The sequence below is a fragment of the Megalops cyprinoides genome, chromosome 12 (assembly GCF_013368585.1).
Source record: "Megalops cyprinoides isolate fMegCyp1 chromosome 12, fMegCyp1.pri, whole genome shotgun sequence".
NCBI lineage: Eukaryota > Metazoa > Chordata > Actinopteri > Elopiformes > Megalopidae > Megalops > Megalops cyprinoides.
In genome coordinates, this window is record NC_050594.1 from 21,321,166 (window position 1) to 21,332,405 (window position 11,240).

General features: G+C 41.6%; 1 protein-coding gene across 1 annotated transcript; it reads left to right on the forward strand.

The window, feature by feature from the left end:
* The first annotated feature begins 1,195 nt into the window (after positions 1 to 1,195).
* On the forward strand, positions 1,196 to 8,802 carry tmx1 (thioredoxin-related transmembrane protein 1). Its single transcript, XM_036542703.1, has 8 exons — positions 1,196 to 1,400; positions 3,662 to 3,777; positions 4,426 to 4,471; positions 6,225 to 6,353; positions 6,778 to 6,823; positions 7,256 to 7,357; positions 7,627 to 7,693; positions 7,929 to 8,802. The coding sequence occupies exons 1-8, from the start codon at positions 1,207 to 1,209 to the stop codon at positions 8,150 to 8,152; spliced, it is 924 nt and encodes a 307-aa protein (XP_036398596.1). The 5' UTR covers positions 1,196 to 1,206; the 3' UTR covers positions 8,153 to 8,802.
* Positions 8,803 to 11,240: the final 2,438 nt, after the last annotated feature.

An 11,240-nucleotide genomic window follows, 5' to 3' on the forward strand; every position in this document is an offset into this window, starting at 1 on the left:
CATTTGCTGTACATGAGAAACATAGTTGGAGATGATGCTTTGCTATGAATGTGATAATTATGCATACCTTATGTATGTGTAATGGTTCTGGAGGCTGTAATAAGATATGCAATCCTGTACATATCTTATAAATGTGTCTGTCTTGCTTATATACTTAGTCCTACTTATTTGTGCAAACACACAAACTTTGCAATCTCACAGCACTCTGTGCACAAGAAATGCACTTTTTTTGACAGGCCACTCCCAGGATATTTTAAGAGGACCCTTAGCTTCTCACCTGCAGATCAAGACCAGTATATGTTCCCTCTCTGAATTCATAAAGCAAGCAGCAGAAAATGAAAAGAACTGGGGTCCATTGCCGTTTGCGGTATCCTGCTAGTCCCATGTAGATCTGTACAATTATAATAAAAGCTAGAATCATTCCCTAATATACACTATCCTACCAAAGGTCAGCACATAACATCTGATTGCAGGAAAATGAGTGTGACTATTAGTGGTTTGAAGAGAATAGCATAGTAGCACTGCAGTGGCTAGTGGCCTCAACCACACAGAACATCTATGGATGAACTAGAGAGCAAAATAAGGGCAAACCAGGATGTCTCTCTTCAGTAGTGGAGCTTACTGATGCCCCAAACGAGGAGTAGTGCACAACACCACCAGTTCTCTACCAAATATTAGTAGGCAGTCTTTATCAATGGATTGAAGCAGTCATTATGGCCAATGATGGGCCTATTAGGGCAGCCATGTAACACAGTGCTAAGGAGCTGGGCTCCTAAGTGAAAACTTGCTGGTTCGATTCCCCACTGGGGCACTACTGCTGTACCCTTGGACCAGGTACTAAAACCAGAATTGCCTCAGGATATGTCCAGCTGTATAAATGGACACCACCGCAAAAATATTAAACTATGGAAGTCACTGTGGACACGAGTCAAATTACAAATATTGTAATGTAATGTAATATTCATTTCTTGGAATAAACTTCACGTGTTCCATGATATTTTGGAAGACAGCGTACAGCCTCGGGTTCTCCATGTTCATCACATTCCTCGCTGCAGCCCCGTCTCAGTGCAGAACTGTCTATAGCCATTGTGTGGCGCTCTGGAGCTGCATTGTACACATGCGCAGACCTGACAGGCGCGAGCTGCAAAGGGGAGGATTCCAAAGCAAAGCGGAAGCTGACTGGTAGGAAGGCGAGTTGATCCGAACATGGCGCCCTTGACAGTTTGCAGAATAAGAGCTGCAGCAACACCATGGCGGTCAGCACTTCAGTTCTTGTTCTGTACTGTTGTTTTGACTGCCTGCCTGACTTCACAGACGGTACTTGCCAAGAAGAACCATCTCCGAGTTATCACTGATGGTAACTGGGAGGAAATCCTACAGGGAGAATGGATGATAGAGTTGTAAGTGTCCACATAACCTGAGTCAAACATACAGCGTGCGCTTGCATCTTGAGCCAGCCACTTATCTCTAGTTAACATGATCACGCTTGGCTAGTAGCTAGCTAATTAATTAGGTTTGCTAAGAAACTAGCGAGTTGTCCACGTGTGTAATTTGTCATTGTGTTCAACTTCATCGTAGCTAAAAATGGCTAGCTGGTGGTACGCCATCGCAAACGGTAGCTAGCTAGCAGGCTAACAGAAAGGCACAGTGAACTCAGTCTGTAACGGAAGTTTTTATTATCCTGTAATAGATAGTTGCCAACGTTTTTTGATTGCTACCCAAATTCGAAATTTTCGCTGGCTAGCTAAGTCTACAGACAAGTTGTGTAAACTGTGAGGATGAAGTAACTTGTTTGCTAGCTGGCTAGTTTAGCTGTAAACACTTGGGATTGCATCACCAGTTAGCTAGCTATTTCATTTCAAGGTGAGAAGTGAAATGTAATCATGGCTTTCCCACAGACTCATTGTAAAGGCAACAAGCTTGCTAACTAGCTAAATGACACTGAGTACGTCTGCAGCTGGCTGAACACAAATGAGCCTGAAATGCCTGTCATCAAGATAAGGTCCAACTGACATTAACCTGTATCGGTTGTCGATAGACAGAAAATCGAAGTCGTTGGCTTGCTGGCTTGGTAGCTAAACCGGTTAGAGCCGTGTGGCTGCTGCAACGTTTGATTTGGATACATAGCTAGCAGTATAACTAAATGTAGTGGTGTCAGATTAGTGTTAGTGCAACTAGGTAGCTAACGTTATCTTTCTTATTGGATAATACACTGGCAGTGATAGTGATAGGTTGGAGTCTTAGGATAAACGCCTTATACTTATTGCTACTTGGCTAGCTAATCAGGATTGTATGTTTGCTAATATTTAGCCAGTTTACAAAGTTGTTAGCTATACTACCTTGCAGGACTAGCTGCAAAACAATCACTTGTTTTTACAATTAGTGACGCTTGCTAGACATCAAGACATCGTGTTTTCAGTATCGACAGGTAGGCCTCTTGGGGTTTCCGGCAGAAATAATTGGTGACCCTGAGGTCTTAGCTATAGTCCTTACACACTTATACTTATGCATGTGGTAACATTATTTGAATTGATAATTTCGTGGATAGACAATTTGGTTAATAGTTATCTGCCAACCAGTAAGATGGCAAGCTAGTCTAATAAGGCTGAGATCACTTTAACCAATTTCCAGTGTACAAGGTTAAATATGACGTGACCTATTAACTCGGTAGCTAAAAGTTATTGACTAGCTAGCATAAGGATGAAATCCACCGAGTTTGCATTTTATCCTTTTGGTTAAGTCTTACTAGCTAATTACCTTGGTAAATAGTTTGCATAATTAGTTTAACGGTTGATTACACTGGCTTGTTAGTTAGTTAGTTTATTTAATTTTAATATGATATTCCAGATAGATAGGCGGCGAAGAAATGTGTTTAAAACCGATCTAACTCAATGTATTTTGTAGCTGGCGAACGAACTAACTCGATTTTAAAAACTGTTGGAATTTACTGTCGCATCACGCCAAGATTCAGCATTTTTGGACCGACGGTTCATGCCGTGACGCCCTCATTGTCAGATGAGTCGAACATCACTATCCACCTCCTCCACAGTACATCAGTTCATGTCGTATTATAACCGATGACTTGCAGCAAAAAATGCTATCTCTTGGACGGGAGAAGGTATGGAAGAACAAATACTGTGTGGAGACGCAAGGGGCCAAGTTACACAATATTATTTAAGAAACCGTGGCTACCATTGCTTTGGAATATTGCTTGTTCAGTTTGTGTGAGGTAATGTGTCCCAAACTGTTTGGTTTGACTTGGCCTGATTGTCATATAAATAATTTAACGCCGGACGTATTTTTGCAGCTGTTACCGAGTTACAGAGAATATCTCTTTTTATATTCAAGACGTCACTTTTGTACGCCGAATCCTTTTTAGCGGAAATTAAAATAGCAATACTACAGTACTAATTTACTAGCACTAACATATGGATGTGAAAATGCATGCTGACCATTTGTTAGGTAACTTGATAGCTAGAAAGTTTGTTTGTTGTCAAAAGTACCCTGTGATCGCTAAGTAGACCGGAGTACACTAATTACTGAAAATTATGCAGTCATAAAGTTTACCACACTATTCCTTGATCTGGTTACCAACTTCTGCGAATTGTCTAAGTATTTTTTGATGCTGTAACTCTTTCTCTGGTGTCCCTGCCTTTCCCAGCTTTGCCCCATGGTGTCCAGCCTGCCAGCAGTTGCAACCCGTATGGAACGAGTTTGCGGAATGGGGGGAGGACATGGGGGTGAACATCGCCAAAGTGGATGTTACAGAACAGCCGGGTACGTTCAGTCCGACCTCTTGGTTGACCACTCTCGTGTTTCACCGCAGGGTTAAGGGTGAACACTCCAGCCCTTATTTTCACACTCAGAATTGCTTATTGAAGATGGGAGGCACCTGCTTCATTCCCTCTTGAATCTGGTAGGGTATATTCCCTGTGACAGAATTAAAACGTGAAAGGCTTCAGTGAAGAGACGAGTTTGCAGTCTAAGGGCAGCATCAGACTTTCATATAAATGTACGAAAACATCAAGAAACTTAATGCTTATAGGGTATATGAGTACAACTATATGAGCCTTAGAGGCTCACCTAGAAAAGGCCCTCAAGTAGTCTTATGAGGTGATTGTATGCTTTTGATTGCTCATGTGATTTTGCCACTGTGCACAGCAGCAAAATTAAAGAAAAGGTATGTTTGAAGTCTGCTGAAATAATGCTGTTTAAAATTATAGTATTTATGTAGTGTATGTCAAAAGAATTCAGCTTCTTGCAGTGCTGCTCTTTAGCTGTATGGAAATGCACCTCTGAAATGTGAATATGTACAGGAGTTTACGGTCAAGTCTGTGCATGCATACAGTTAATTAATTAGGTCTCAAGTTTGCTTATTTTTGAACATCTATATGCACTAACTCCCTGTTCCTGCTTCTAATGCAGGTTTGAGTGGCCGATTTATCATCACAGCTCTTCCAACAATCTACCAGTAAGTTCCCTCATCTGCTGAGTCATTTTCTGCTTCAGCAGTACACGAGCTGCAGTCAGTGCGTCAGAAATGCAACCCATCCTTAATTTCAAGTGACAAAATAAAATCGACTGGGGAGAATTTCAGATTATGAGAACACAGGTCACCACCATACCTTGAGTTTGAATGTTAAACTCTCATATTTCAAGCTTAATGATTTTTTTGTAACCAATTCTGACTTTTTAAACTAATGTCGACATTATTCACTTTAGTTTATACTAATCTGTTTCATATTCTAACAGAAGAATTAGCCTGTCTGCACTATATAATGTATGGCATGTAGCCAACCATAAATATTCATGGTAACACCAAGATGCACACCCATGTTAAGTTTCTTTTAGCTGCGGAAGTTCATACTTGTGTTTCTGAATGGACCCTTGTCTATTTTTGATACGTTTCTGAAAGATGACACATAATCTGTGTATGTGAGGAACTTCCTTCATTGTGTGCTCTTTGATAAGGCTCAGCTTGTGGCTTTTGGTCTCACTGATCTCAGTTACATGTTCTGGTATTTGATAGGTCTGGTATGTATCTGGCATCTGCCAGACTCTGCAGGGTTCCCTGATTAGAATGTGCTCCATTAATCACAGTTTTATAAAAAAAATATTTTAAAGTGGAAATTGAACTTAAACATTTCTGCAAAAAATGCACTGGACCCATGCTATAAAATTCAGATTTTTTTTTGTTATGGTCTCTCCACTAGGGGAGGGAGGCAGCATTCCAAAACTTATAGAGGAACCCCACAGTCAAAAGAGTTCAGCAGGAGTGTAAATGATCTGCAACATTTTATAAATAAACATTGTGTTATATATATATTGGAACAGAATGCAGCGATACCTTTTAGCTGCACAAGAAATGTTCTGTTTTATTGCTCATTTATATTTAGTGAGGCAGTTAGCAAATCGGTTCATTACACCCCTGTTGTTTTACATGCCAGATTGCAACCCCCAGAGCATTGGGTAGACTTGCCAGTTTTATTGTTTCTCAAAAGTCCTTTAGGATTTGAATGCAATGAATGTATGTACATTCAAGATTTATATTGGTATGCAAACTGTGTCTGCAGCTGGCTTCTCATGTTTGCTGGCTAGCATTCCATCATTAATGTACCCTGGAGAACAAGGTGTTGTCAGAAAAATGAATATCATACATAAGTTATTTCAGTTATGTTACCATGTCAGTGTTGCAGAGGAGTTTGCTAGGACGGTGGAATCATTTCAGTGATCCCAATCGATTGACATGCATCTGGAATTTAAAAGAAGGAAAACCACACTTTGAAGACTGTAGCGTATAGATTATCATAGCGATGCTGTTGCTGATAGGTCAAAATAATGCTATTAATACAACAAAGCTAATTATTGTTCTGATAATTTGAATTTATTTTTTTATCAGTTCATTGAATGTGCTGCCTATGGAGAAAATGAACATACTGAAATTTAGGCCACAGGAAACTCAAAAAAGATAAAGGTGCAGCCTTGATATTCAAAGGAGATGATTTTAATGGGGCTATGTCTTACAAAGCTTATAACGTTGATTTTGAATACAATCAAATTAAGATTATAAGCATTGTGTGTGGTGTGTGGTGTGTGGTGTGTGGTGTGTGGTGTGTGGTGTGTGGTGTGTGTGTGTGTGTGTGTGTGTGTGTGTGTGTGTGTGTGTGTGTGTGTGTGTGAAAACCTTTTGACCTTAGGTTCACCTCTGTGTGTGTGTTTTTCAGCTGTAAAGATGGTGTGTTCCGGAGGTACCAAGGAGCACGGACTAAGGATGACTTCCTGAGTTTCATTGATGAGAAGAAGTGGCAGGACATTGAACCTGTGTCATCCTGGTTTGGGCCATCCTCCTTCCTGTGAGTGCTGGAATTTGTGTGTGTGTGCGCATCTGGTCTGTGTGTGTGCACATCAGGTCTGTGTGAGCATGTGTTTGCAGATATATGTGTGTGTATGTGTGCATGCGTGCATGCATATTCAGGTGTGTGCGCGCATACTGTGTGTGTGTGTGTGTGTGTGCGTGCGTGTGTGTGCGTGCGTGCGTGTGTGTGTTGGCCTCCACTTCCTGTTGTCACTCTCTCAGCGCTTCTCTAATCTCATCACTTTTGCACCACCACTCTTAGCTACAGCAGGGGCTGCTTCTGGACACATCCAGCCTCTTTGTTCTTGTAGCCCTCTTGACTGATACAGCTAAAACCACCTTCCCCCGGGGGTGTCCTGTTCCCTCTGAGTTCCGCTCTTTTCTAAGGCTGGTATTTAACGTTGCTGGTTGTTGTCTTGCAGAATGAACACCATGTCGGCCCTCTTCAAGCTCTCCATGTTTATACGGGTATAATAATCTGCTTTTCTTCAGTTTTGCACCCTCTGCTAATTATATATGCCTTCCATTTATGTTCCCTGGGAATTATGTAAACAAAGCAAGATTGGTCTTTGAAAATAGGTTTAATGAACTTGGGCATGTTAGAATATGTAATTGATCTTTAAAAATAAAATTGATCCACAAAAATAGAATGGGACTGTGATCAGGTTTTTATTGAATAATTTATATTATTGTTTGACCTACCATCATTATGTGCCAAAAATGAAAGCTGGAGGGACAAGTCTCCCACGCTGTATGAGGGGCTGCAGTGAAGGGTATTATATTAGATTCTTGGCTGGACGATTGCTGAATCAGATCCTGTGGGACTGTCTGCTATTGTGTTTATGAGCAAGATCATGCTTAGCAAATACATCATGTGAAATGTACTCTGTTCTTCAACAGCACTGCCACAACTACCTCACTGAGCAGATGGGTATCCCAGTGTGGGGGTCGTACGCCATCTTCGCCCTGGCCACACTTTTCTCTGGCCTGGCCTTAGGACTGGTGAGTTCATGTCACCTTGACTACTGCTTTGAACCATGGAAAGAGTAGAATTAAGCTAGCTTAGTTATGTAATGATGTCTTCAATATCAGCATGCTATGTTTTCTTTCTATTTAGCTTTTGCAGTTATTTGTTTAAATAATACAGTGTCATCTGTTTGTGCGAGACTCGTTCTTTCCAGCACATGGACAATTGAAATGTGTTGTGCTAGCCGCATTGTTGTGTGGAGGCCCTGCAGAGTCAGTCTAATATTCTGTCATTTACTCTTCAGGTCCTGGTGTTTATTGCAGACTGCGTCTTTCCATCCAGAAGATTTGCCTCACCAAACTACTACCATAGTAAGTTTACAAAGTATAAAATGTAAAGAAAATGACCACATATGAGTGCTATATATATACAAAATTTAGCTCTGTATTTGTCCTTTGCATATGGTGCTTTGTGACTCTTTGCTTTGAGTATTTAATACTGATTTTCAGAGGAATGGGCCTTGAGGCAGTGAATATTTTGTGCAATGTCAATATTGCAATACACAGAAACAGGCTCTGGAGCTGAAAACGTGTGTAACTCTTGCAGAGAAACATACCCCGGAGCAGGTCCGGCTCATGAAGCAGCTGGAGGATGAACACGAGGCAGACGCGGAAGATGATGAGGAAGAAGAGGAAGAGGAGAGAGAGCGAGAGGAGATGTGGGCGAGAGGGGTGCCAGAGGGGCGACTGGAGCAGAGGATGGATGACTACCCGGAGGAACCGGTGCGAAGGAGGGTTGTAGGTACATGCGAGGAGGAGGAAGACACCTAGGGGCGGGGAGGGGAACTGCAGGTGCGTCACAACAGCGTGGACAAGCGGAGGAGCCTGGAACTGCAGCAGAGTTGACAACGCGGAGATGACGTGGCTGGCTGGCCATGCTTTCTGTCTTCTCTCTCAACCCCAGAAGGAGCGTGCCAGACTCCATTTAGAATCTCATTCTCATGACTGCACACTCTCTCTTAGGAGAAGACAGCTGTATTCATAATGAAAGTTTGCTTTTTTTTCCTGGGGAGGGGTTTGCATTTAGTAATGATGTGCAGTAGAATTTTGCAATTCTTTGTATGATTCTTTTATTATATCTCCTTTATATTAATCCTTGATCACTGACTAGGGGCAGCTTGTGTTGAGGCGTCCTCCAAAAAAAAGGATTTTTGTGGCTCGTTTGTGTTCTGGCTTTTTTATGTATTTATATTTTTTCTCATTTTTTTCTTTCTTTCTACTGTCACTTAGAAATCCCATTATTCTTGCATCAATGGGCTGGACCTTCAGACACATCACACTCAGTTACTCTGTCTTTTTCCACTGCTTTGTTGCTGCTGCTTCTGGTGCCACCCATACACCCATAGAAGTGGTTACTACCCCTGCAAGTCCGATTGAGAGTAATGAGAGAAATTACCTGTTGGCCTACAGTGCCGGGGGGTGAAAAATGTTATACAAATGAAATGTGTGGCTACAAAAGCAAGGGGCTGTGATTTATGTTCCCCAACCTCCACCAAGCCTGATTGCAACAGCAATACAGGTAGCTAGTCTGTTGTGTTATTTGGGGCTTCTAAAAGGGAGCTATAACCAATGCCTAGAAGAAATACAATGTGTACATTTGCTTGTTAACATGAAGTTTTTTTCTGCTCCAACTCTGAATGAAACTATGTTGTGCTTTTCAGATGAATATTTGTTGAAGAATTGAAAAGGTTTTGTTTGTGCTTTAAATGTAAGGAATTCCTTTTGTTGTGTTGTGATTGCAAGGACTATTGGGTTTGCCATAGTTTTCTTATCCAGTTACATCTGGGAAATGAACTGATTCCCAGCTCTAGAATTTTGATGGAATTTTGAGTCAGTATTTTTCCATTCATGCACTCTCAATGGGATTCGCTGGGCATTACTTGTGCCTGTTGGTGTGTCAATGGCGTTTTGGTTTACCTCTTTACTAACCCAACAGTTTACATGCATGTAAGGTGACTGAGATATTAAATAAGATTTAATACCCAGATTTCAGAAGGAAATAACCAGAGCCTGTTCAAACACATTCATTGCTGTGACCAGTAGGCGTGCTGTGTGGTATGGCTGCTCCCTCAGTTTGACTGTTACTCCCAGTTGGATGGGCTGGGAACACGCAAAGAGATGCTATCTATAGCATATGTCAAGTAGACGCACTGGATGACACCTTTGCTCTAAATTTGCGTTGGAAGTGTGAGCAGGGCTGAACCAAAGCCTGCGCTAACAGAACTCCTTTTCCGTAGAGCAAACAGTGACCTGGCCTCGCACAAGCATTCAAGATACTCTGTAACGCAAAAACAGCACTCCATTTTGTTAACAGCACCAGTAAGGCATCTGCGGGTGCTGTTACGTTCAGGCTTAAAATGAGGAAGTCTTCTTCGTAACTCTGCACCTGCATAGCTTGGAAGTAGCTTGCTTGTGTCGTGTGAATAGATGTGTCTGTATCGGGTGGGCAACCGCAGTCTCTGAATACCAGAAATTTCGCTTGTTTTTGTTCCATTCAAGGTCTTGATCACATGGTTAGATCAATTAAGTTAATGAAGCAGACTGTGCTGGAGATGCTTCACTTTTCACTAAATATAAGTGGTCACCTGAATTAGCAGATTAGCCTAAATGTAAGGCAGTCCTGATTAAATGGAGTCCCTCCATTTTCAAAAATGAAAAAATTTAAAATTTTAAAAAATCACAAAAGCACAGCAAGCATATCCGTCTTCCTCATACAGTGTTAACTATACAACCCCACCTGCTGATTGTATACTCTTGTCTGCTGGCCTTGCTTTGTTCAGTAATTCCACATTTTACCACTTAGCTGTTTTGACTCCTCATTGCATATGGAGTTAGTTGCATTTTAAGAATATAAGTTTTAGAGCGGGCAAAGAACCCACTGCATCTTTGGGCCAATACAATAATTAACGTAATGAATAATTCCATGGTGCAATTTAGACCCTGTTTGAAACAGTAACCGGTGACATCTCTGGCATTTCAGGACAAGGGTTACCTGCTTCTCTGTGCAGTATTTGAGTTGAACGTGGGGAGCTACAGCAGAAACGGAGTTGAAGTCAGGGGAGTGCAGCAGGTGACCATTGCATATGACTCTCACAGTGGCGTGCTGCCTCACAGACGCAGCCTGTTTGGCGTTTGCGTTTTGATAACTCCATGTAGATACATTTCATGTGAGCGTGTGGCATTGTAACAGAGTGACTGGGATTCTGCGGGAATCCGGAGCCTGCCGCTCCACTCTAATCCCAGTGCTCTCTCTGATCCAGCCTGGCAGTGCTGATGGAAACCGCTGCTCTGGCATGACCTGTAGCCTTCTCTCAGTTACCTGCACATCAAATGCTACTTTTACCTCAGCGGAGATGTAATGTAGAACAATGAGCCCGGACTGCTGACTGCTTACTTTGCTTACTGGCATACCATGAACAAGATTGCTTTAAATAAAGACATGCCTCGTATTTTAAACCAACATGTGTTTGTTGTTGTATTTCTCTTGGGATCTCTCTGTAAGTGTTTTTCATTTTTATTTTGTCTTTGTTGTAATTCTTTGTTTTCTAGCTGTGTATATACAAAAAATTTTGTGGGCCTTTATTTGGTGGGATTTAGCAGTATCCTTTCCACAGATGTTACAATTCTGGGCCCAATGCAGATATCTTATGGAATGAAAGGAAAACTGTAAAAGATTTTTTGTTGCTTTGCTGTAGGGGATTTTTGCTGTGCAGTGAGCCCTTTCCCAACACAGGGAGAAAGCGAGAGCTGGAACAACATTTGATGGAACATACCTCAGTGTAAATGAGCATTTAAATGTATTCTATCTGTCCTTATTGCCTTATGCTCTATTCAGTGTACTGTCATCCATGCCCTTCAG